Below are 26,762 nucleotides of genomic sequence, written 5' to 3'. Positions count from 1 at the left end.
CTAGGATATTTTTCGAAAACTGTTTTTTTTTCATATTTTTACATCTTATTGGAATTAAGGTCGAGAGTTCCCTAATAAATCAGTGTGCCTAACAACTAATTCCCCATAAAGTGTCAAATTATTTGTGGTATTGTGAAATATACCACACATAGTTTTCACTATATAGGAAAATTAGGCACAACGATTTTATTAGGGTTTTAAGACAACCAGTTATAAATAGGTAATAAGCAATTTTCGCTGCAACCGTCCCACTAGATCAGTGATTCTCAAGGTGAGGAATATTGAGTAATTATTGAACAGCGCGCCTGTGTGCTTCTAGCAGATGCGGCGAAAGTAGCTGATGTAGGTAATCTCAAATACTCAAAACTATAAAAATCGATATCTCTGGAACGAAACATATTCCTTTCTGTCGATAAGTGAATCTTATGTAAAATTGGCCGGGGAACACGATGGTGAGGTCAAATTAAAAAAATAAATAGGGCTGTTTTGAGATACGGCCATTTAAAGTTTTCAATTGCGCAATACAGGTAGAACAAAATAATTAATCAAAATTTTGATCACGGAAATGGATTCTACGTCCAATTTCCTTCAAATTTGAGTCTAAGACCGACCCTCTATGATTTGTGGTTCCTGAGCTATCGCTCAGGTGTTTTCCTCAAAAATCGCCAAAAAGTCGATTTTTTGGGAGGGTACAAAAATGGAGGGGGTAGTCCGATTTTGATGAAATTCGGGATTCTTGCATGTTTCGATAGTCTCAACAGCTCTGCCAAATTTGAGCAGAATCGGAGATGGTAATTTTCAAATTTGCATTTTTTCTTGCACACTTCAGGTGGAATGACCCCTATTTGTGAGGTTTTGCGTTGATTCGATTTTTTAAGAACATAATTTACACTAATTTTGGGGTGTTTATATTTTTGTAATTGTTATTTGACATTTTATTATTTTTTTGTTTTTTTTTTTGTGATTTTTTAAATATCAGTTATGATTTCTGTCTGTGATTGATAAAAAATAAAACTGTGATTGTTTGTAGTTGCTACATACATGAACATTAATAATAGAATTATTTATCAAACATTTTTCGTGACGATTGGTAATGAAAAATCGTTTTAAAAATGCTTCAAGGGGGAAATTAAGATCTTAAAACTCAGCCAAGGGGGGAATGGATCAATAAAGGTTGAGAACAACTGCACTATATGCACATGTGTTCAAATCTTTACCGCAATGTTCTTATTCGAATCATCGAATAAGAAGATTTCGGATCTCCTGTAAAATCTCCTCTACGACGACAGCGCCACAAACGGCTATCTGTGATTTTATGGTATAGTAACTAATTTAAACTAAGTATACACACCAACAAAATCTGAATTTTACACATGACATAATCTCAAACATCATTTAAAAAACAATGCATGTAATCTAAAATGCAATGTAAAATTCTGTTAATTATCACACAACACTTAAAATTTTAACCGCGCACACAAAACTAGAATATTACATCACATGAAATAATTAACAAAACACTTTCGACTCAATTTTATGTGACTGGAGTGTATTTTTGCCTTCCTCACTTTACTGAGGAAAGGCTATAAAATCACTCGAAAAACGAACTTTTTAGTTAGACCTCCTAGACCTACCTTCATGTGTACATATCGACTCAGAATCGCCAGCTGAGCAAATGTCTGCGTGTTTGGCTGTATGTAGACATGTGTACCAAATCAATGTTACTGGAATATCTTGTCACAGGCTCAACCGATTTTGGCCGGACTGGTTTTAATCGATCCGTCTTAACGTCTCCTAAGTTGCTATTTAAATTCATGTAGGTTTCTCATGTTTCATTTCATTTCATTTTATTAGGTTGCTTTAACAATTACATTGGTGCAGTTGTTATCCTGAGCTGAGATATGGACTACCTTTCAACAGCTGATTTGTTCAAAATGGGGAAAGAGTTTACTGGTACTAAGGAGAACGAATTAGACAGAGAAGGAAAAAAATTGCAAAAATAACCTTCGAAATAGCTAATAGATGTGGGATAGTTAGAGGAAAGGAGGCATTACTTAATCTAATATCACAGCTCAAGGGGACAACCGCTGCAGCAGGGGATTGACTGAGGTGGCGCACCCCATCCAGAACTTCGGTAGCACTCGCTGGAGCCAATCATCGATCAACTCCATCTTCGCCATCCTGTGGACGTCGTCAGTCGGGTGGAACGGATCCAGATTTAGCATCATCTTCAACAGCCGGTTCTGCTTGACTTGAAGTTTCTTCCTGTGGGAAGCGGCACAGTCGTAACACGCCGGGTAGCCGTACGTCATCGCCGGCTTGAACACAGTCTTGTAGAGTAGCAGCTTAGAGTTGATATCCAGGTGGGACCGCCGGTTGACGAAAGAATAGAGCATCTTGGTGATCTTACCGCATTTGATCGTGGCGTTCTGGATATGCTTGGCGAGAGTCAGCTTCTTGTCCTGGGCGGCCCCCAGGGAATTGACGTCCTCTGACCATGGCACATGGATACCCCACACCGAAACCTCCCTGCGGGGAAGGTAGCGTGGGCTTCGCTTGCGTGTGAAGAAGATCGCTTGCGACTTCTCGGCATTTGTCTTCATCTTCCACTTCTTCTGGTAGCGTTCGATGGCGTTTTGCGCAGCTTGCAGCTTGGCCGGATCGGAGTCCGACGCGAGGTACCCCGTGTCGTCGGCGAAGAGGAAATAGCTGACGCCATTGATCATCGCCAAGTCGGCCGTGAATAAGTTGTAGAGCGTGGGACTAAGGACGGCGCCTTGCGGGACGCCAAAAGGAACTTCGTGCCGGTCCGACACGTGTCCGTTTACCGCAACGTGGTACGATCGGTTTTGCAGGAACGAGCGGACAATCTTCAGGATGTACAGCGGAAAGTTGGCGAGGTACATCTTGTGTAGGATTGCTTCTTGCCACACCGAGTCGTATGCTTTCTCGACATCCAAGAGCACCATGCCGGCTGACTTACGCCGCGCGAAGTTCGCGCGCACCTCCTTAACGAGCCGAACGAGTTGATGGTTGGTGGAGTGCCCTCGTCTAAACCCGAACTGGACGTCCGGAATGAACCGCGTGTTCTCCAAATGTTGTTCGATGCGCACCAGAATCACCCGCTCCAGGAGTTTGCTGAGGGTTGGAAGCAGGCTGATCGGCAGTGATGTCACGGTTCGCTCACTCGAATCGTGGTTCAAACGATACGTCATGACGCTCAAGTGTGGTTCGCTCATGATTGCGAACCAAGCACGAGCGAACCACGATCCGAACGCCTGCCGTGGTTCGCATGAACCCTTGCTCTCTCATCGCGAATGAGAGTGAGAGGGGCCATCAATGAGCGGTTCGCAAGAAGAGCTAAAAAACAGCACTCAGAGAAAAAAAAATTCATGTTTTTGACAACAGAAGGCTACGGCAGGCGGTGAGATGTTCTGGGTCTTCCAATGACTCCCTGGATTTATTATCGGTGGGTCCACCGCCGTAACAAGCAAGAGGTCTGCGGTTTATGACTGCAGGTCATACCCGCATAGCTCCATTGAGTATGGTAGACTTTTTTATATTATGTTGTTATGTCCTGGGTCAACAGAGGACTCCCTGGTTCCTTGGGGACCATCAACAAACGTGGACACTTTTTTGGAAATCTCAGCCACCCCGTGGACAATTTCCATTCAATTAAATCTTTTTTCTATGGAACGTGGTTAATCGCCATAGCCCCCCCCCCCCCTCACCCTAAGGTGTCCACGTAGTTTATGGATGGTCCCTTGATAACTTTATCGTTAACAAATTTTAACAATTTTGTGGGAGTGAAGAATAAAAACAAATAAGTTTTTCTATCAGTGCCTACATTCTCCGTTGGCGAACCGTTCGCTGAACGCTCTCTTTACTCCGTTCAGAGCGGAGCGGCAAGCGAGCAGAGACATGATGATCGAAATTTTGGTTCGCGTTCAAACCCGTCGCTCTGAGCGTTCGATATGCGCTCACCCGATAGGTTCGTCGATTGAGTGGCTATGATACGCTCAAAAGCGAACCGTGACACCACTGCTGATCGGCCGATAGTTCGAGGGGTTAGTAGCGTCCTTGTTTGGCTTCGGAATGCCTATCACCACCGCATGCTTCCACGCGGCTGGGAAGTATCCGAGTCGGACACAGGCGGAGAAGATCTTTGCAATGAAGATGTGCGCCTTCCGGGGAAGCCGCTTCAGCACGATGTTTCTCAGTTGATCCTGGCCCGGTGTTTTCTTCGCCTTCAGTCTTCGGATTGTGATATCCTCAAGCTTATAATAAAACACAATAATGCGGTTTTCAATGCACCGCTTTATTCGTCCACTGTTCGTACACTGACTGACTCTCTCGACCGCTCACACGCTTAATCGTGTTTACCTAAACTAAACAATCATTTAGCCATTACACGGCTAATCTAGAATGCCACATCCTCCCCTTCGATAAATTATGAATGAATGATAACTTAACTATCACTTGTATTTCAACTCTTAAATCTAAGTCCTCGCTGAATTGTATCGTAGAAGTGATGTACACAGCGTTCGGTCCCGCCGGTAGTAATCTTTGAATTCCACACGGTTGCTCCTTTTGTTCTTCACTCTTCCTCTGCTACCGCTGAAAAGAAAAAAAAAGAAAACAAACGAGAAAAAAAAACCAAACAAAAACCACCCACAAACAAATACATAAAATTAACCGAACCAAATCAAATTCAGCAACTTATACCATAAAGTACAAAACATATTTCATAATTTTCCTGCAATTTTCGGAACACGCTAATAACTGCAAATCCCTTATCCTAGTTTGTCTGTTCTTCCTTATTCCTTTTGATAACTTTGATCAGTCTTACCCACAAACATTTTATTTTATATTTCTTCAAATTATACATTTTAATAACTTTTTCTAGTGCTATCTTCAACATCCCTTACAAATAATAACTAAACGAAAACGAAGTTGACTTTATAGCTGTCGGCCACCATTGCTAGTACCAACCACTAGTGTCTTCCTTTTATCTACAAGGACTTCGCCGCCCTGGGCTCCTAAGTGTATGAAAGTATAGCACGGAGCGACGGCACCGAATACCCATATTTACACAAAGAATTTTAGAGCGCCCGCCGCGGGATTCGAACCGTCGACCTCTGGATTGTGAGTCCAGTGCGCGGTCCGATTGATCCACACGGGCGGGCTATCTTTTGTATAATTCTAATCATCATCTGAAGTCGACTGTAAGGTAGCGCATCATCACGACCTAAACCTTATCACGGCGCCTTTGGGAAGGCGACTTATAGTATGTTAACATTAGTTGAGTAAAAATTGAATTGAATCCACGTTGCAAATGCCAGCACCCGTACTCTTCAAGGATGTTTTCCTTGTGAGAACTAGAAAATCAGTTACATTTTAAACTAACAAAGAACTATCGTTGGTTTTTTTTTTTTAAATTGACATATCCATCCAGGTACAAGTAAAATAATGTCCAAATTCCTACATTATACACATTTCTATAAAAAAAAAAACAGGTTGTTCGCTCAACAGCATTAACTTGGCGTTCTCTATTGCGAGATTCCTACTCAAAACCAGATTTCCGACGGTTTGATTGTTGATGCAATTGAAATCCTCTTTTTACACCTATTCTCCCATCCACCCCGGGATTCCAACTGACGACCTTTGGATTGTTAGTCCAACTGCTTAAACAGCGACTCTACCGAGACAGGACAAATTGCTATTTATCTTCCACTATCTCCTGCTTCTACCCGACCAATAATAAAACTCTTTTTTTTTATCGCCATTATTAATCCACAACCAATTCACAATAGAGCTAAACTCGGGTACCACGTCTCGCCTTTTTCCGAAAATGTTGATCATGTGAGCCATTTATTTTGCCTTACGTTTCAATGGACTGTCAATAGGTTCCTAAAGCCTAATGTAAATGTTGATGTACAGCGGTAAAAACCATTTATAAACACTTTTTTACTTTTACTACACTTTTTACTTTAACGCAAACAAAAAAATTGACAATAGATCAACTATTTAACTATTTTATCTAAGATTTAACTTATTTTTTTCCGTGTACGTACAGAATACAGAATACAATACGTATAGAATACATGCGCATGTAAATAACTCTATCAAAGCTTAATTTTAGGACCCAATTGTGAATACGTCACAATCCATTTGGAATACTTATTCTGTTGTGTACAATCTATACTTCTCTGTAATATCAAACCATTTTATCCGCTAATTTTTTTTTTTAAATAACTCATGTGCATGTTACTTCTAATCCTCAAGTTTTTTTTTAATATATATGTTTTTTTTCCAATTCAATTGGTTTTTTTTTTCATACAGGTACCTTAGGGTGATTTTATTTGTTTATCTTGATTTCAACCAAATCCGCGTCTTGATTTATTATTAACTTAAACTATAAAGACTGAATTGAAGAATCACTTCAGATTAAGATATTTGGTCATAAGTTTAACCAGTCTCATTTTTCCATAACACTTTCTACATCCGTTAACCTTTGACTAAATCCATCTCAATACTTCTGGCTTCCGCTGGCCATGGGCTTAACCAACCATCTTTTCCAAAACACATGCTAGTTTAAGTTGGTCTTGGGCTGAACCCGGCTCAACTGTCAGCAATTCTTCATTTTTTAAGAAGGTCATGGGCTAAACCCGACTCCACTTTTCAGGCACACTTTAGTTTGAAGTTGGTCTTGGGCTAAACCCGACTCAACACTTTTGGCTTTCGCTGGCCATGGGCTAAACCCACCATCTTTTTACAAACACGTTAGTTGGTCTTGGGCTGAACCCGGCTCAACTGTCAGCAACTCTTCTTTTTTTTAAGAATGTCATGGGCTAAACCCGACTCCTCTTTCCAAACATACTTTAGTTTGAAGTTGGTCTTGGGCTAAACCCGACTCAACACTTTTGGATTTCGCTGGCCATGGGCTAAACCCACTTTTTCCAAACACATGATAGTTTAAGTTGGTCTTGGGCTGAACCCGACTCAACTGTCAGCAACCCTCTTTTTCCAAGCAGGTTATGGGCTGAATCCACTTTCTTTTTCAACTCTTTGTTTGCTGGTCATGGGCCTAACCCGACTCAACTTTTTGAAACCAATTGCATTTTTTTTTACCAAGACTTCCATTCTTAACTCTTAAAAACACTTTGGTTATAGCTGGAAACTTGACCCAACTACCTGAAATTCATATAGGCGAAACTTGACGCAAACTTAAACGAATGATCGTGTATTCAATCTAACGCCATAAAACTCGAAAAACATTGTTTTTTTTTAACTATATCTCTCGGTTTTTCCCATGCTTTGTCTGTGCTTTCTTGTGAAACTTCCTTAAACAATATAACCGAACTGTACTTCCAGCTCATTTATTGTTCTTATAGTTCTCCCATCGAATCTAAACAAATTTCATCGTAAAAATCTAAATCGGTAATTAATGCATTACTTGACCAGAACAGTTGGAATACTTTTATCCTTTATTCGAAGATAGAAAAATTACAAACACTCTATTTTTAGATAAACCTGTAATCAAACAACTTGGCACAATTGTTTATGTAACCCTTTCATATTTATTAATCATATTTATTAGTTAAAATTGGCAGTAAAATAAAACTTCTCATTTTAGGTTCCTTTTATCCAATATTACTGACTTTTCCCCTTCATACAAAATTTCAATGAATCGTACCTATCAGCTGCTTGCCGTTGCTGTTAAAAACAACAGGAGCCATTCATTTTTCCCATTTCTGAGATTGATTACATAAAAACAATCGAAGCATATCTATTTCTAACTTAAAATCATGATCTATATCTTTTTCCAAAACACGTCAGCACAACTCGCTAGATGTTTTCTTAATAACTCATACACTCCCTCCATTTCTCATTTTTAAAATGTATAGAAATTGAATAGAGTAACAACTTTAACCTTAAATAATGCTTCGTCACCAATTAATTGATTTAATTGACTTCTGCCGAGAGTGCTAAAAATCCTCTATATCATAAATTTATTATTAATTTACTATTGTATCATTTACCATCAAAACTGGCGTCAAAAGTTCATAGATATTAACGTTTAACTAGATAGGGTAATTCTCATATGATTGGCAGGTTAAGCACTTGCTCCTAACTCCACCCAATTTGCTGATTTTCACTATTTAAACAACTAATTTTGCAAAACTTTAAATAGAAAATTGCTTGCTAACTTCTTGTTGAGCTATTTATCACTCGATTTCAGTCGAAAACGCTTTTAATGAGCTGTTACTGAATGCCAAGATGCTGATATCATTTTTTTTTTAATAGTTTCTTTTTCTCTAACAATATGAACACCCCTAGGGCCTGCTCGATGTCACCATCATGCGACCACGCGCGGGGGAGAGTTTTGACACTTTCCTTGCCCGTGTCTGGCCCGCAGCCTATTTCGACGGTCGCTGAGCCGACGGCCGCCTCCAACGACCAAGTCCAGTAAGAAACTGACCGCGAAACACTAAACCACAATAAATGCAACTCCCAGCTCAATTCCAGAAAAATCCTCTTTCCCTCCTTAGTCTTAGTCACCCTACTCACAGTTGTCTCTTTTACCCGTTCAACTCCTCAAGCGCCGACTCCTCAAACCTCCTTTACTGCTACCAAACACAGCTCGACACGGCTCGCCTTCCTCCTCCGCAACCACTCATCCTTCCTCGCTGAATGGAATTCGACCGACGATGTCTCGTCAACGTCGAGCTCCTGCCGGACTCCAATCACGCACTGGGCTAACCCAAGAGCTCCACCAATCAAGTGAAAACAAAACAAACCTTACGCGTGCAAATCAACAAATTCACTCCTTTTTCACAAAAACACAACACTGCAGATTCAATCACTACTCTTCTTCACAAAACAAGGGAAAAATCATCATGGCAGGATCGCCAATGTGATATCCTCAAGCTTATAATAAAACACAATAATGCGGTTTTCAATGCACCGCTTTATTCGTCCACTGTTCGTACACTGACTGACTCTCTCGACCGCTCACACGCTTAATCGTGTTTACCTAAACTAAACAATCATTTAGCCATTACACGGCTAATCTAGAATGCCACACGGATGAGCGTCGCCACTTCTTTGGGGCGAACCAACCACGAATGGTTGTCCGCCAGCGGGGTCCGATCGATGAAATCGATGGAGTTGTACACCTCTGCGGCAGTCACTGGATCATCAGGCATTTGGTTGGTGTGAGCGCGAGCGAAGCTAGCCGCCAGTAGTTGGGCCTTCTCGGATGAGGAGGCGATGATATATGTTCCTTGGCGCAGCGGAGGGCTGTACTTGGTCGTCTTCCGCAGGGCCTTGGTGATTCGCCAAAGCGTGTCCCGGTCGTCGTGCAGCGTTCTTAGCGTGTCCTTGAACTTGCTGAAGTTTGCCCGGTTGCACTCCTCACGAATTCGACGGTTTAGTGACGACACGATGTCCTGGTAGATCGGGTCCCGTCTCCTGTACCATTGACGCCTTCGCATGTTGCGGAGCGCGATCAGTCTGCGGGTGTCCTCAGGGATTGTAGCAGTGTGGTAGCTACGCTGTTGAACTTCTGGAACTGAAACAGCTTCGGCTTCCAGCAGGGTCTTGGTGAGGAATTCTACCGCGGCGTCAACTTCGGCTACCGTGTTGAGGTCGGTGACTTCGGGGTTCAGTAAGTCCAGCTTCGCGTTTACCTCCCTTTGGAAGCTCGGCCAGTTGGCACGAGCGTAGCAGCAAAACTTGGGCGATGACTGCTCAATCGGAGCTGACAGACTGATGTCAGACAGGACTGGTCGATGGTCCGACGAAAGCTCGTTCAAGACGACCGGTTTCGTCATGTCCAGCAGGTTGTTGGAGAGCGCCAAGTCCAATGTTGAGGGCCGCCCGCGGCCTGACGGGTGGAAAGTGAAGGCGTCAGGAAAGTGAATGAAGAAGTTGCGGCTGGCTGCTTCTTGGTACAGGACTGTCCCCGCTTTGTTCGCCCGAGCACAGTTCCAGGATCGATGTCGAGCGTTGAAGTCACCGGCCACGAAGAAAGGCTCGGCCCCCCGCGTGATGGTGGAAATGTCGCGGCGGAACTGTGTCCATACTGAGCGCCGTCTTGCCCCGGGGAAGTAGGCAGCGATGATGTGTACGTTTCCTTCCGTCGTGCTGACGGAAATGCCAACAGTTTCGATGACTTTGGTCAATAAGTTGAGCTCCGTGTAAGTAATGCCTTTGCGAACCGCTATCAGGACGCCGTCGCCTCTTTCGGCATCGGCTGAGGCACGGTCGAATCGTAAACAAGAAAATTTTGGGTGGTAGAAGGCGAGTCTCTCTTGCAGCCAGGTTTCGGTCACGACTCCCACGTCCACATCGTGCCGTTCTAGGAAGTCGAAAAATTCGAGCTTCTTACCGTGAACGGATCGTCCGTTCCAGTTAGCCACGCGCAAGTTATCTACAACGTTAGACATTGTAGATATACTTGGCGGTAAGCTCCACGAGAGCTTCAAGTTGGTCTTGTCGGGATTTGCAGCATTTCAGCTGAGCAAAAACTTTTCTTGCAAGAGCGAGAAACTCCGACATGGTGAATAGGTCATTACTGGTGTTGTTACTGTTCCCTTGGGACAGTGCTTCGGCGAAAGTCATGACCGACGTGTTTTTTTTTTGTTTCAATAGGACGAAAAATCTGTCTGCAGACAACGTGTGAGGTTGGAGTTGAGTCCGACTCACTAAAAAACGCCACTTTATCACGGTAGGCCTTCAAGCCTCCCCGGAACTGTCTTTCGACATTACTTCAGGGAGGGGCAGCGCTAAATAAGCGCACGTCGTGACGGACGGTTGGGCCCGTAGCCCTTTGTCCGGGACACCCGCTGGTATGTACATTTGTACATGCGTGTGCCTTCTTTATGAGATGGAGTTGAATCCTTCTCATCCCGTACCCTCTCGAACGGAACTACTGGGTGAAGACCCTTCGTTCCGGGACGCACGTTGGTCCGTACGCCACTTCCTCTGTAATTTGAGCATAATCTGCGTTATGGCTCTGGAAGCTGCACCCCACGCTTCCTCACTAAGACACATTCTGTCTATCAAGTTATCTGGCGTTGTGTCCATGCCACAACCCAGCAACAAGATCTCTCGACTCCTCTGGAACCGTGGGCAGTCAAATACCACGTGTTCCACCGTTTCAACGGTACCCGTACAGTTCGGACAGTTGGGTGAGGTTGCATGTCCGAATCTGTGTAGGTACTGTCTGAAACACCCGTGCCCCGATAGGACTTGGGTCAGGTAGAAATTGATTTCTCCATGCGTCCTGTTTACCCACCTCGCCAGGTTGGGTATCATGCGATATGTCCATCGCCCTTTGGTCGAGTCATCCCAGCTTCTTTGCCATTCAGCCATAGTGGCTATCCTGGCCGAAGCCCGGTGGCCCTCTACCCTTCTTAGCTCGTAGCATCGCATGTCTTCTCGGACAAGCAGTCCAATCGGAACCATGCTAGCTAGAACGCAGGCTGCCTCTGCTGATGCGGTGCGGTACGCGCTGCATACCCTAAGGCAAAGCAGCCTGTAGACGCTCGTAACCTTCTGGAGGTTAGTCTTTGCTTCCAGGGCGGCGCCCCATGCCGGCGCTCCATAGCGGAGAACGGAGGTAACTACGCTCGCCAGCAGACGCCTTTTACTACTCTTGACCGCCGAGCTATTCCCCATCATGCGAGATAGGGATGCTATCGCTTTCATTGCTTTCTCACAGACATACGCAATATGACTGTTAAAGCTCAATTTATCATCCACCCGGATACCCAGGTATAGTAATGATCTCTTGGAGTCGATTGTACAGTTTCCTGCCCTGACGTTAATGCACTGTGCAGACTTGAAGTTGTTCACGGCAACCACCTCAGTCTTTTGATGCGCCAGCCCTAGATGGTGAAGACCCATCCATTCTTCGATTGTCCGTATTGCTTCGGTTGCTCGTACCTCGACTTGGAGCTGCGACTCACCCAGCACCATCAGGACGATGTCGTCGGCAAAGCCAACTATGCTAACGCCCGTCGGAAACTGTAGAGTCAGCACCCCGTCGTACATACCATTCCACAACCCAGGACCGATCAAGGAGCCTTGTGGGACCCCCGCCGTGATGATCAGTTCGCGAAGACCCTCGTCCGTCTCATAGAGAAGGACTCGGTTTTCGAAGTAGCTTTTGAGCAACTTGCACAGGTAGTTGGGGACACGAAATCTATGGAGGGATCTCGCAATGGCGTCCCAACTAGCGCTATTGAAAGCATTCTTGACGTCTAGAGTGATGATGGCACAGAAGCGCATCCCTCGACGCTTTGGTTCAACGGCAATCTTGGCTTTCTCGAGGACAGCTCTGATCGCGTCGACCGTGGACCTCCCTTTCCTAAAGCCAAATTGTTGGTCCGAAAGACCCCTCTCTAAATAGATCGTTAGTCTGTTCAGAATAACTCTCTCAAGCAACTTGCCAGCGGTGTCTATGAGACAAATGGGCCTATACGCGGATGGGTCGCCGGGTGGCTTCCCCGGCTTCGGCAACAGGACTAGCCTTTGTCGCTTCCACCGATCCGGAAAGATCCCCGAGTCCATGCACTTCTGGAGAGCCGACCTGAACATGTCCGGGTTTTCCTCTATCGCCAGTTTAAGGACCTGGTTGGGGATCCCATCGGGCCCCGGTGCCTTATTCGCTTTGAGGGCTGATAACCGACGTGTCGGCCGTTGAATTGATGCTGGGGTTCCCGTTCTGCGGCACGGTGTTGCGGGAAGGACGCAGCGTTGGGGGCTGCGCGTTGCGGGGCTCGGCCTTCTTTTCGGCAAGCTTGGCCAGGTAACTTTTTCGGGTTGGGCAGCCCCGGTAGTTGGCGGTGTGTTGGCCGCTGCAGTTCGCGCACTTAATCGCCTCTCGTGTCGCGCTTTTGTCCACCCTCGCGAGCTCAGCTTAATTCGGCAGTCTGCAATCCGCCGAGAAGTGCTTTTCGCCACACTTCACACATAGTGGCGCCAGATTGCAGTTTCGCATGCCTTGCCCGAAGCGTTGGCAGCGGTGGTACTGCACAGCATCGGTCGGCTTCCGCTCGTAGTAGCGCCAACGGACCACGGTGTTGAACACCGCCTTAACCTTCTGCAGGTCGGACAGCTTTACTGTCCCTTTTGCGAAATGGAGAAGGTACAGCGCACTCTCTTCCATCCCGACCACTTTTCGCGAAAACAGTTTCAGCTCCTGGACGTGAATGCCAAGAACGGCGAGTTCCGTTTCCAGTTCAAATTCGTCATACACAGGTAGTCCCGAGAGAACCACTTTCACCGGCTGCTCAGCAGCGGGGGTGTACGTGTGGAACTGTACGTTGTCTCCGCGGAGGGCCGCGACTGCGCTGCTGAAGCTCTCCTCGCTGGAACATAACAACTGCACACCAGTCTTCGTGACCTTCATGTTGAAGGCTGTTTGTTGGATTCGACACTTCCCCAGGAATTCACGCAGCTGCCGGGTCGACTTTCCGACCACCGAGATAGGAGGGACCCGCACTTTCTTGCTTTTAGCTGGTTCGCCGATTTTTAGCACCGGAGCCACTATGGGCCATCTCCATACAAACAGGCGGCCAAATTATTTTTTTGCTTTTTAAATGTTTTTTGATACAAATTTAGGTAATTGTATGGTATTGAAATGATATACGTCGATTTTTATGACTTTTCATGTTTTTCAATAGTTGATTGTTTATAATAAATAGTCTTTTCATACATTTGCAAGTGCAACAGAATTGCATATATATTCTATTGCAAGTTTATATTATTAAATTATGGATAAGCTCCCACCCCACTTTAAGGACACAACCCCTCCCTCCTCTTTCTTTCACCCCCCCCCTCTCTCCTCCTCCCCTCCAACAAATTTTTGTTAAGCGTAATAAATTCATTTTAAGTCAAATATTTATTATTTACTGCTGTGTGTTTCTTTTTGTGAGTCCATGCCGTATAACTTGAGACCACCCCCTCCCCCCCACCCCTCCCACCCTTATGGGCATAAATTGCGAATATTTTAATTGTAAAATCAAATAACAGAAAAATTAATTTTATCCAAAATATTGATTATGAAGTAAAACGATAAAATACAAACCATATTCTTAAAATTCATTTGATTATAGAGTTTGTGACAGCTTCAGGTACTTTTTATGATGTTTTGTACTAACCAACATAGAACTTAAATGTGGATCAGTTTCATGGATTGATCGCAGAAATTCATCATGCTAAGTCAACATTTTGCTGAATACTTTTTCCGGTATTAAACTGAGATTCTCCAGTTTCGCTTGAGAAACTTCGGTACGAATACCTTATTTTGACTAAGGTACTCAATTTTAAATGTAGGCAACAGAAAATTCCAATAAAGTCATTTCGAACTTCTTGAAAGAAGCGACGATGCCCACGAAGTAGGTAGCAAAGCAAGTGAAATAAACGGGCGCATATGTAGATTGCAGCAAATTTTGATAAAACGTAAATGTTCAAAATGGCATATCTCCGAAAACGCAAAAAATCGCAGGCTGGAAATTTCAGCAATGTTAGATTATAATCCAATCTTTCAAGTGATCTTAGTTTCATGTTTAGCATCGGTTAGCAAAAAAAGTACTCGATTAACAAACACAAAAAATATGATTTGTCAAAAAAATGCTCCAATTATTCGATGAAAACTTCAGTTTTTGGTTTGGAAACAACATTTTATCTATTAATACCCTGTTTGAAAAATGTCGTCCGTCGTACGAGTTGTCGCACGGTTGTGATTTTACCGTTTTGATATCGATTGGTCGAAAGGACGACAAACGGACGACATACACTCGACATGCTCGACATGGTTTTTTCAATCGATTTTCCTTCAATTCGACGTCGATTATCGTCGACGCAAACAGTTTGACAGTTCTCTTCTGTTGATCTTGTTCGGACTTGATTGCAACCGAGTCGAACCAGTTGTTGTTGCTTTTAGGCTTTTGGAGGATTTTGGACAGTTGTTAGGTAAGTTGTTTACTATGTTCAATTACTTTTTCTGCCGGAAAGTTCCGGCCGGAGTGGGCGAGTGACCGAATCAAAGTGTCTTGTATTCCAGATTTCGGTCTTCGTGGCGGAGGAGGAGGAGGACGGGAAATATGGTTTACTCGGCGGGCCATTCCGGAAGACGGGACGGGAAGGAACCAGTTTGCGATCGTGGAAGCGGTTGGTGTTTGGTGTTTTACCGTCCGCGGGATGTTGCGACGCATACCTAATGGAACTGGTGAGTCATGTTTTAGAAACGATGGAGGTGTGCTGGAAGTGCGATTGGACGATCGAAATTAAAAATAGGATGAATGGAACAAAACAAATTCTCAACTTTTCAATCCAATAATTCCAAACTGAAAAATAAAAAAATCAAAAATACTAAAATTTTTAAAAAACTTAAACGCTGAAATTGTAAAGTTGTAAAATTCTAGCATTTCAGAACTTAAAAATGTAAGAATTCGAAAATTCTAAATTTATTGAATTTCTTGATATTGTGCAAATTGTTAGTATTCTTTTCTTAAATTCTAGAATTTATTAATTCTGCAAATTCTCAAAGTCTTCAAATATTTTTGAAAAAATTTGAAATTCAAAAATAAGATTTTTTTTAATTGACAAAAACTTAAACACTAAAATTCCTTAATTCTTAAGTATTAAAATTCTTCAATTTATAAATACAAAAAATCTAACATTATAAAGTTCTTGAATTCCCAAAACGTTGGACGCACGAGTTGGAATTTTGAATTCTAATATTCAAAAAATTATGAGTTCTAAAATTCAAAAATTGTAAATTCTGTAAATTCTAAAATTGAAATAATTTATATTTTTAAATTCTAAAATTTCAAAGATCATTATTTTTTAATTACGCATTTGAAAACTTAATATGTTTCTTAAAATTTTAAAAATAAAAAAACTGAGTTTTTAGATCTTATTTTTTTTTTAATTTTCAATAAAATACAAATTTAAAAAACTTTAACAAACTAAAATTTAAAAATTAAAAAAAAATACAAGTTCAAGTTTTGTTTTAAGTTTTAAAAATTGTTTTTTTTTTATATTTAAAAGTTTTAAAAAAATTTAAATAGTAAAAAAAATCTTTTAACTTTTGAAAGTTTTCAAGGATTTTACAAAGTCAAAATTTTGAAAAATATCACGAATTGAAATAAATGATTTTGGTATTGAGGCACCCTAAAATTCAAAAATTTTATAATTCAGAAAATTTTCATTTTTAAAAATTTCGAATTTCGGAACTTAAATTTTTTAAGAATTTCAGAATTATAGAATTTTAGAACTTTAGAATTTTAGAATTTTAGAATTTTAGAATTTTAGAATTTTTTGAATTTTAGAATTTTAGAATTTTAGAATTTTAGAATTTTAGAATTTTAGAATTTTAGAATTTTAGAATTTTAGAATTTTCGAATTTTCGAATTTTTGAATTTTAGAATTTTAGAATTTTAGAATTTTAGAATTTTAGAATTTTAGAATTTTAGAATTTTAGAATTTTAGAATTTTAGAATTTTAGAATTTTAGAATTTTAGAATTTTAGAATTTTAGAATTTTAGAATTTTAGAATTTTAGAATTTTAGAATTTTAGAATTTTAGAATTTTAGAATTTTAGAATTTTAGAATTTTAGAATTTTAGAATTTTAGAATTTTAGAATTTTAGAATTTTAGAATTTTAGAATTTTAGAATTTTAGAATTTTAGAATTTTAGAATTTTAGAATTTTAGAATTTTAGAATTTTAGAATTTTAGAATTTTAGAATTTTAGAATTTTAGAATTTTAGAATTTTAGAATTTTAGAATTTTAGAATTTTAGAATTTTAGAATTTTAGAATTTTAGAATTTTAGAATTTTAGAATTTTAGAATTTTAGAATTTTAGAATTTTAGAATTTTAGAATTTTAGAATTTTAGAATTTTAGAATTTTAGAATTTTAGAATTTTAGAATTTTAGAATTTTAGAATTTTAGAATTTTAGAATTTTAGAATTTTAGAATTTTAGAATTTTAGAATTTTAGAATTTTAGAATTTTAGAATTTTAGAATTTTAGAATTTTAGAATTTTAGAATTTTAGAATTTTAGAATTTTAGAATTTTAGAATTTTAGAATTTTAGAATTTTAGAATTTTAGAATTTTAGAATTTTAGAATTTTAGAATTTTAGAATTTTAGAATTTTAGAATTTTAGAATTTTAGAATTTTAGAATTTTAGAATTTTAGAATTTTAGAATTTTAGAATTTTAGAATTTTAGAATTTTAGAATTTTAGAATTTTAGAATTTTAGAATTTTAGAATTTTAGAATTTTAGAATTTTAGAATTTTAGAATTTTAGAATTTTAGAATTTTAGAATTTTAGAATTTTAGAATTTTAGAATTTTAGAATTTTAGAATTTTAGAATTTTAGAATTTTAGAATTTTAGAATTTTAGAATTTTAGAATTTTAGAATTTTAGAATTTTAGAATTTTAGAATTTTAGAATTTTAGAATTTTAGAATTTTAGAATTTTAGAATTTTAGAATTTTAGAATTTTAGAATTTTAGAATTTTAGAATTTTAGAATTTTAGAATTTTAGAATTTTAGAATTTTAGAATTTTAGAATTTTAGAATTTTAGAATTTTAGAATTTTAGAATTTTAGAATTTTAGAATTTTAGAATTTTAGAATTTTAGAATTTTAGAATTTTAGAATTTTAGAATTTTAGAATTTTAGAATTTTAGAATTTTAAAATTTTAGAATTTTAAAATTTTAGAATTTTAGAATTTTAGAATTTTAGAATTTTAGAATTTTAGAATTTTAGAATTTTAGAATTTTAGAATTTTAGAATTTTAGAATTTTAGAATTTTAGAATTTTAGAGTTTTAGAATTTTAGAATTTGAGATTTTTTTAGCATTCTTAAATCAGGTACAATTTTCAAATAATAATATTCTCGGATATTTCAAAACTAATTGCAATAATTTTAAATTTAAATCCATCATCTATCTAGGCATCTATTATTTATAATTCTTTTTTAAATGTTTAAATTTTGAAAGTTCATAAATTTAGTTTTTCTTTCATAGTTCAAAAAAACATTTTTGAAATTTTATTGAATTGAAATTTTATAATTATTATTATTATTGAAATCTGAATTTAATTTATAAATTCTTGCCAATTGTTGATTGATGATATATTTTTTCAGGCAACAAACATTTTCCAATCTGATTCTGCCGGAAACCGGAATGCGTTCCCGTGTGGTCACTCGTGGCTTCCGTAGAATCCACGGAAGCAGCTCCGTTTTTTTCGTACTCGTACTCCACAAAACCCACGTTTCCTCGTACTCCGGTAAACATCAATCCGTCGGAGATCCAAGATCGTCGCCAAGGCGTCGCATCCGGGTTTTGATCAGCTCGTCGAGGAACAAAAGTCCAACACGACCAAGATGCTGCCACGGCCGCCTCAGAAGAACACCAACACCCAAGCCGGTCAAGGCAAATCCAGAAGGAAGCCAAGTTGGGGAAGAATCGGCGATACGCAAGTGAAATTAAGTGTACAATAAATATTTATGTGAAATTTTGACAGCTGGAATAAAAAAAAATCAATAAAAACAAAACAACAGTTTTTTTAACTGCAACATAACCCAAAAATCCGAAATGACAGCACACGACAATAGCACGACATTCTAAATAACAAAACCGTGCGACGTCGGTCGAATGTCGTACGACAATGTCGTACAATTTTGATCATCGATCGCACGACAAATACGACATTTTGGTGCAAAAGCGTATGACATTCGTGCGAAAGTCGCACGACATTGTCGAGCGACGTCGTACGATTGCACGGACGACAAACGACGGACGTCCGACGGACTTTTCAGTCAGGGTAGTTTCAAAGCTTATCTCATTACCTTTCCAACGATGTATATTTGTCCTAATAAAACATTTAAAATGGCTGAGCTATGTTAAAATTAAACAATCAGCCTTTTTTACGAAAAACGCTTGTTTTTTACTCCATTTTTTGACTTTCAGCTTGCGTATCTCCGTAATGAACAAACTTAAAGCTTTGAAAATTTGGATTTTTCTTAGTTAGAATGTTTACTTTCGAGAAAAAAATACCAAAAAATATTTGGAGAAGGTCACTTTTTTGAAACTTGGCCACCCAATGTACCATAGTGCGGAGGTGGTGTGATAATTGATCGCAACGAAATTGAGTCGTCACCCTGCTCCTCTTCCAGCCCGTCGAACTGGTTGCTGGTTGGGATGTTTGCATTCAGTACCACTGATGCACCGTTGTTGTTGCCATTGCTGCTGCTGCTACCGGGAACCTGGTCTGCTGACGAAAGTGCCGCCGCCGCCGCTCGGGTGTTGTACGGGTGCTTCGAACGCGATTCCTCTTCGAGGTTATGGATGCTATCGTCAAGCTTTCGCTTTTGCGCACTGTTCACAAGATCCGTTTGTGCCGTTTTTTCGGTCGCATTTTGCACTCCCGTGTCCGCGGAAACTTCCTGGTCCGACTGGTTGCCGAATTAGAGATGACCGTTCCGCAAAACAGTGAGAAAAATCGAAAAAGGTGCGCCGCAAAAAGTTCGGTTTGTTTACTTTGCCAAACCAGGGTGGCTACATTAGTTTTCTCATGTGTGGTACCCTGTGCGGGTTCAGGAGTGCGCTACGTGCAGGTGCACCCTATGGACGAGCTGTCAGTCGAGGAGTTAAGGAAAATCAAATAACACGTGTGCTACTAACTACTGGATAATTAAAGTTCGAATAATAAACGATTGCAACCGAGATTGCAACATTGGCGACGAGGCGGGCGCTCTAGAACCCAAGGTAAGAAAGAATTTGTTCGTTATTCATAAAAGGAAAAGACGTAAACATAAAAATTAATCTTGCTTTCTAAAGCAGCCGGACGAAGGCATCCGCCGCTCAAAGGCATCCGCCGCTCAAAGGCATCCGCCGGTCGAAGGCATCCGCCGATCAAAGGCATCCGCCGCTCAAAGGCATCCGCCGCTCGAAGGCATCAGCCGCTCAAAGGCATCCGCCGCTCAAAGGCATCCACCGCTCAAAGGCATCCGCCGCTCGAAGGCATCCGCCGGTCGAAGGCATCCGCCGCACGAAGGGATCCGCCGCGCAAAGGCATCTGGCCGGTCGAAGGCATTCGCTAGACGGAACATCCACCGCACGGAGTAAGAAAGCTAGAAGCAGTACCAGCTGCGCCGGAAGAGGCAGGACGTGCGAAGGTCGTCCACCACAAACATGTTTTCTCGGAACTGATTCGGCAAGACGATTCAGGAAACCAGCAAGGTAAAAGTTTTAGTTTAAAATGCTAAGTGAAATTTTATGAGTATTTTCATTATATTAGGATGGAAAGGTTCGAAATTCCCCCGTTCACATTCAAGACGCTGCCGGCGAACGAAGTTCGTGACCAATGGGTCCGCTGGAAGCGAAATTTCCAGTATGCAGTTTTTGCCAGTGGAGAAACGAACAAAACAAAACTGAAGTACATTCTTCTGGCACGGGCCGGTCCTGACCTTCAGGATGTTTTCCAAACAATCCCCGGAGCCGACGTGGAAGCGGACGATACGAATGGAGTGGATCCGTACAAAGTTGCCGTTGAAAAGCTCGACGCTTACTTTGCTCCAAAGCACCACGAATCGATGGAGCGGAATATCTTCTGGACGATGAAACCAGACCAAGGAGAGTCCATCGAAAAGTTCCTGTTCAGAGCTCAAGAGCAGGCCAACAAATGCAACTTTGGCAAAACACAGCAAGAATGCCGCGAAATATGCGTGATTGACAAGATCACATTGTTTGCCCCGCCGGACTTGAAGGAGAAGATACTTCAAACGGACAAGAACAGCCTGGATGATGTCCTCAAGATTGTCTCAACGCACGAATCCGTGAAGTATCAGGCCAGCCAGATGGTAGCAGCAGGACCGTCCGGTAGTCGTCAACCATGCCTGGTCCCGGTGGAAGTGAACCGAATGCACACACATCCACCAAAGAACCACGCTGTTGAGTGTTCAAGGTGCGGCAAACGCGGGCACTTGGGAAATGACCCAAGTTGTCCAGCGCTCAACATCCAGTGTAACCGTTGCCAGAGAATTGGGCACTACGAGCAAAAATGTCGAACAGTCATGGCGAAGGGCGCAGTGAGCCGTGCTACGAACTCAACTCCAAAACCAAAGCGCAGTTTTCAACGAGTACGACCAGTAGATGATGAGAACATCGATGACGAGGGGGGAGACAAAAGTTTCATATTCTCCATCGGAGATGGTGACGAATTTCTGTGGATCAAGATTGGAGGCATCATGACGCAAGTGCTGATTGATTCTGGAAGCAACAAGAACATAATTGACGACACGACTTGGAAGCGTATGAAGGTACAAGGAATCGAAATTCGAAATGCTACCAAGCAGGTCGACAAGCAGTTCAGGGGATATGGCAAAGACGCACTACCACTCAGCGTCATTGGAATGTTTGATTCTACAGTCGAAATCCAGAATGAGAATCAACAGATGCAGGCTGAAGCACGATTCTACGTCGTCGCAAATGGAAACCAGCCGCTGCTCGGGAAGGAAACCGCCCAGGAGCTCAACGTACTAAGGCTTGGGCTGCCGGGTCAAGATGACCGGACCTGGATGGTAAGTTTGATTTTAATACTGCTAGGTCATTTCTTTCATCAGCTTAAATATGTTTCAAGATTGAGAACAATAGCCCGTTCCCCAAACTGAAGGGAATTAAGCTCCGCATTTCGGTTGATGTCTCGGTAACTCCCGTCGCTCAGCCAGCAAGACGACCACCCCTTGCTCTGCTGAGTCGCATTGAGGAGAAGCTGAACCAACTGGAATCTACGGACATAATCGAGAAGGTAGAGCAGTACAGCGACTGGGTTTCACTCTTGGTGGTGGTGGTTAAAGATAATGGCGACTTGAGACTGTGTGTTGATATGCGCCAGGCGAACCGTGCGATCAAGCGGGAACACTTTGTCATGCCGACAGTTGGCGATATCTTGCCTCGGATGAACGCAGCAAATTTTTTCACCCGGCTGGACGTCAAGGACGCGTTCCACCAGATTGAGCTGGAGGAAACGTCACGCTCGATTACTACCTTTATTACGCACCGCGGCATGTACCGATACAAACGACTAATGTTCGGGATCAGCTGTGCCCCGGAACAATACCAGAAAATCATGGGACAGCTACTGGCGGGGTGCGACAACTGGGTGCATTACATCGATGACATCATTGTGTTTGGACGCACAGAAGAAGAACACGATCGTTGCGTGGAAAAGGTGCTAAACGTACTGAAGAGCCGTAACGTTCTGCTGAATCTCAAGAAATGTTTGTTCAAAGTGACTCAGCTCGATTTCCTTGGTCATCACATTTCGGACAAAGGCATACGACCAGCTGACGATAAGGTGCGAGCGATTCGAGCCTTCAGATCTCCGCGAAATGTCGAAGAACTTAGGAGTTTCCTGGGACTAGTCACTTACGTCGGAAGATTCTTGCCGGGTCTTGGGACAATTTCGGCTCCGCTGCGAAAGCTTACTCAACGAGACGTTAGCTTCAGCTGGGAAAATCAGCACGAGCAGGCTTTCTTGAGGTGGATTTTCATATTTTTCATGTATGCTATTTCTTGGCATGCTTAAAATTTCAATTAAAGGTTGAAAACGATGATTTCGGACGTCAAGAACTTGAGTTTTTTGACAACTCCCTTCGTACAAGAGTCGTCGCGGATGCATCCCCGGTAGCACTGGGCGCTGTTTTGTTGCAATTTGAATCCTCAACCGACGACAGCCCGAAATTTATTTGCTACGCAAGCAAAAGTTTGACATCTACTGAGCAGCGATACTGCCAGACCGAGAAAGAGTCTTTGGCGTTGGTTTGGGCGGTCGAACGATTTGCACATTATCTCATCGGTCGGACGTTTGAATTAGAGACTGACCACAAACCCCTCGAAGCAATTTTCTCACCAACATCACGCCCATGCTTGAGGATCGAACGATGGATTCTTCGTCTACAATCGTTCAGGTTCCGAGTTGTCTACCGGAAAGGGTCATCTAACATTGCTGACTCTTTGTCGAGGCTAACCGTGCATTCCAATGACAACGAAGATATCGATCCTGATGAGAAGTTCCTGATTCTGACCGTGTTGGAATCAACGGCGATCGATATTAGTGAGATTGAGGACGCGACCATTCACGATCAAGAGCTGACCCTCGTGAAGGATAGCTTGCGCTCAGGAATTTGGAAGTACCCGGAGATCAAAGTGTACGAAACCTTCCAAAACGAACTTGGATTGGTCGGAGAGCTCGTTGTCAGGGGCAACAAGATGATCGTTCCGTCAAGTTTGCGCAGGAGATTCCTTGAACTGGGACATGAGGGACATCCAGGAGAATCCGGAATGAAGCGGAGGTTGAGAGACAGAGTATGGTGGCCAGGAATGGACAAGGTCATCAAGAAATGGATTACTGATTGTGAGGGCTGCCGACTAACAGGACTTCCGCAGAAACCAGAAGCGATGCAACGAAGACCACTGCCCCTGGAAGCTTGGGTGGATGTTGCCATCGATTTCCTTGGCCCGCTTCCTTCTGGGGAGTACCTCTTCGTAATCGTTGACTACTTCAGCCGCTATAAGGAAGTCGAAATAATGACCAAAATCACAGCGAAGGACACCGTTGATCGACTCCGTGCCATTTTCAAGCGGCTGGGGTTCCCGAGGACAATCAGTCTTGACAATGCAAAGCAGTTCTTGAGTTCGGAGTTCCGGGACTATTGTAGGGGATGCGGTATAATCCTGAACTACACAACACCGTACTTCCCGCAGCAAAATGGAGAGGTCGAAAGGCAAAACAGATCATTGCTGAAGCGGCTTCAGATCAGTAACGCCTTGAAACGAGACTGGAAGCAGGACCTTGACGAGTACTTGACGATGTACTACTCTACGCCGCACTCCATAACCGGAAAGACACCGTCGGAGTTGATGCTGGGACGCACGATTAGAACCAAACTTCCGTTCTTGAGGGAAATTGAAACCGCTCCGCCAAACGACGAGTTCTGCGATCGCGATGCTATTGCGAAGAAACATGCTTGTGACCGTGAGAACATCAAGCGGAACGCGAGACCTTCGTCGATTCAAGAAGGGGATAAAGTGTTGATGCAAAATTTACTACCCGGAAACAAGCTCACGACCACCTACTCTCCGGTCGAGTATACTGTTGTACGGAAATCTGGTACACGTTGCACAGTACAGAGCGAGGATAGTGGAACAACCTATGAGCGAAACTCTTCGCATCTGAAAAAGATTCCAACTTCAGTGCCAGCGGAATCTGTAGATCTAACATCAACTCGCTCATCAACATCTCCATCTAACTGTTCTATTTCGCAGGAACCACTCCGGGAAGATTCTCCACCAGCACCATTGGATACCTCACCGAAGCCTGCTGATATCCCTAATATTCCGTCAAGGCCAAAGCGAGTTTGCAAACGTCCGCTGAAGTTTGATGATTACGTTGATGTTCCGCTCGATCAATAAAGGAAGGGAGATGTGGTACCCTGTGCGGGTTCAGGAGTGCGCTACGTGCAGGTGCACCCTATGGACGAGCTGTCAGTCGAGGAGTTAAGGAAAATCAAATAACACGTGTGCTACTAACTACTGGATAATTAAAGTTCGAATAATAAACGATTGCAACCGAGATTGCAACATCATGTATTTAAAAAGTTATGTTAAAAAAACTGTTTCATATTAAATTAAAATTATGGTAAAAAGGGTGGTTTTTTCATGAAACACTCACATGTTATGTATTTTTAGGAAGCATATGAGAAGACCTTTCTTGTGGATTAAGAATTTTCAAGATCTGACTTACCTATCTAAAATTACAAGCAGTTTAAAAAATGGTCTGAATTTACATAACCTCAAATGGTCCCGTCTGGTCGCCACGAAAAAAGCCTTGTAGAGGGGTGCCATTTTCCTGAAAGGCGGTGTCTGTATAATCTTGACAAAAAGTCTGTAGGAAGTCTGTTTTTTTACTCGTCACTTATTTTTATTAGGACCTCAGGACCTATAGGTGCTGCGATCACGTTATGGGAGATCCATAAACCATGTGGACACTTTAGGGGATTGTAATCACTCTTTAAATGAGAGGAAGGCACCAACCACCTAAAGATGGATTAAGTTACGTTTTTTATGTAATTTCAAGTGAAATGAAACTTAATTTTGCGACGCGACGAATCATCCTGTCAGACAGTTTAACAAATCGTCAGTTGGGTGCTATCTTGTGACAACGACCATTTAGCACTTTTCGAGAAAATCGATTTTTAAAGTTTATTGGTAAATAATTTCAAAACTATGAATGATAGAGCCAAACTTTTTGAAGCAATCGGTTCGTATACTATCACTTAACAAACGCTCCAAGTTTCAACTAATTTGGTTACACCAGTTAAAAGATACAGTAAATTATGTAATCAAAAATCTGAAAAGCACGTGTCACAAGTTTGTTTCGAAAGTAAAATTGTACTACGTGTCACAAGTGTGCACAGAATTCCCATACAAACAAAAATAGGCTTTAATCAATAGTTTAACCGACTTAATCAGTATATTTTCAAAAACAAAAGGTTGCATTGTTTGTTGGGGGGAGGTGTCCACGTGCTTCCATCCCGCCAGTTCATATGTATAGCCTTAGTGTTGTGTTCACTGTATTTGATATTTTGTGAACCACACCGTATGCTGTACTCGACAGATATGGACTGGTTCCCGGCCGGGCTGATGGGTCTCGCAGCTGGCTAGTTGAACGTACCTGTTAGAACATCAAATCATGATGTTTTATCCTTTTGTTTCCTTAGTAACAGTAGCATAGTTAGTTCAGCAAGGGAAGCAATAGTTTGATCCGTTTAGCTGTTGAAGCAATTGCTTTCGATTCAAACTTGTGCTGAACATTGTTGGACTACCTAGACTACTGTTCAAAGGAAACAAACACGAGGGTACAAAGGGATAAGCTCCCCCCGGATGGGGCTAAATTGTGGAACGCTCCCAGTGAGTTTTACTGAGCTGCTTTGGACATTTTAGGTAATAGTAGAATGAAAATAGTTAAAGCTCGGTATTAATTCACTGGGAGGTCGTGTAAAAATGTCCGTGCTTGTGAAGTTCTGTTTCTGTGTCACTGTTGTGTTAGTTTGTAACATGTTCGACATGAAACTTCTAACCAGCAATGATTAGTTATGCGGAATTCTTCAAGTACGGGAGCACGACGAAAATTAGAAGACCCGAAGAAATAGTGAAAGTGATAGTGAAAGCAAATAAATAAAGTGTCAATAAATAATCATAAAGTGAAAATATTATTATAAATATATTTAATATTATATAACACTGTATATCTTTGTAAAACTCACTATCAGAATCTAATGTTTTCTTGTGTTCTCTTTTGTTCTTTTCGTTTCAAACCGAATGAGCGAGCATCTGACTTGCTACACAGCTGCAGGACAAATTAACACCATCTGTGATCAATACCACACCGACTGTCAAGGATTGCTACCAAACTTGGTGTCCACGGCTATATGTCCAACCGAGAGACCTCCAAGGTCGCAGGGAAGTATTAATTAGTATCGCCTTTTTATTTTTGACCCTTTTGTTAATACCAGGCCCGTGATAATGACGTAGCTTGCTGAAGCCGCCACCAAATGTTTGGTGGCGCTGCTTCGGGATTAACATTTCAGAGGGTCACAAATCAAAATATGATAAATTTATTTATTTGTTTTTTTTTTAATCCTGTAGCTGCTCAGAACGATTCTTTTCATT

The 26,762-nt window shown here is 41.6% G+C and overlaps 1 protein-coding gene and 1 long non-coding RNA gene across 4 annotated transcripts; one reads left to right on the top strand and one right to left on the bottom strand.

The window, feature by feature from the left end:
- Positions 1 to 18,084: 18,084 nt before the first annotated feature.
- Positions 18,085 to 24,796, bottom strand: LOC128092484 (uncharacterized). Its single transcript, XR_008211809.1, has 2 exons — positions 24,673 to 24,796; positions 18,085 to 19,599 (listed from the first exon to the last, which is right to left on the bottom strand). It is a non-coding gene; the product is annotated as an uncharacterized LOC128092484 (long non-coding RNA).
- Positions 19,577 to 24,679, top strand: LOC120427308 (uncharacterized protein K02A2.6-like). Of its 3 annotated transcripts, none has more exons than XM_052706375.1 (4): positions 19,577 to 19,796; positions 19,872 to 20,270; positions 20,329 to 21,610; positions 24,357 to 24,679. In XM_052706375.1, exons 3-4 carry the CDS (start codon positions 20,330 to 20,332, stop codon positions 24,501 to 24,503), a joined length of 1,428 nt encoding a protein of 475 aa, XP_052562335.1. In that variant the 5' UTR covers positions 19,577 to 19,796; positions 19,872 to 20,270; position 20,329; the 3' UTR covers positions 24,504 to 24,679. The 3 variants fall into 3 exon arrangements, with proteins under 3 accessions (XP_052562335.1, XP_052562334.1, XP_039448095.1); XM_052706374.1 differs by having other exon boundaries at positions 19,869 to 20,270; XM_039592161.2 differs by lacking the exons at positions 19,577 to 19,796; positions 19,872 to 20,270; positions 20,329 to 21,610 and adding an exon at positions 22,727 to 24,299.
- Positions 24,797 to 26,762: the final 1,966 nt, after the last annotated feature.

Source organism: Culex pipiens, chromosome 1, assembly GCF_016801865.2.
Source record: "Culex pipiens pallens isolate TS chromosome 1, TS_CPP_V2, whole genome shotgun sequence".
Lineage (NCBI taxonomy): Eukaryota > Metazoa > Arthropoda > Insecta > Diptera > Culicidae > Culex > Culex pipiens.
Note: the sequence above shows the minus strand (reverse complement) of the source record. Positions and strands in the feature narration are given on the sequence as shown.

Excerpts from the sequence above, each read along its gene's own strand:
- LOC120427308 (XM_052706375.1), top strand. The coding sequence starts at position 20,330 with ATGGAAAGGTTCGAAATTCCCCCGTTCACATTCAAGACGCTGCCGGCG. Across the intron at positions 21,611-24,356 it reads AAGATGACCGGACCTGGATG|GAACCACTCCGGGAAGATTC; the intron begins GTAAGTTTGATT and ends TCTATTTCGCAG.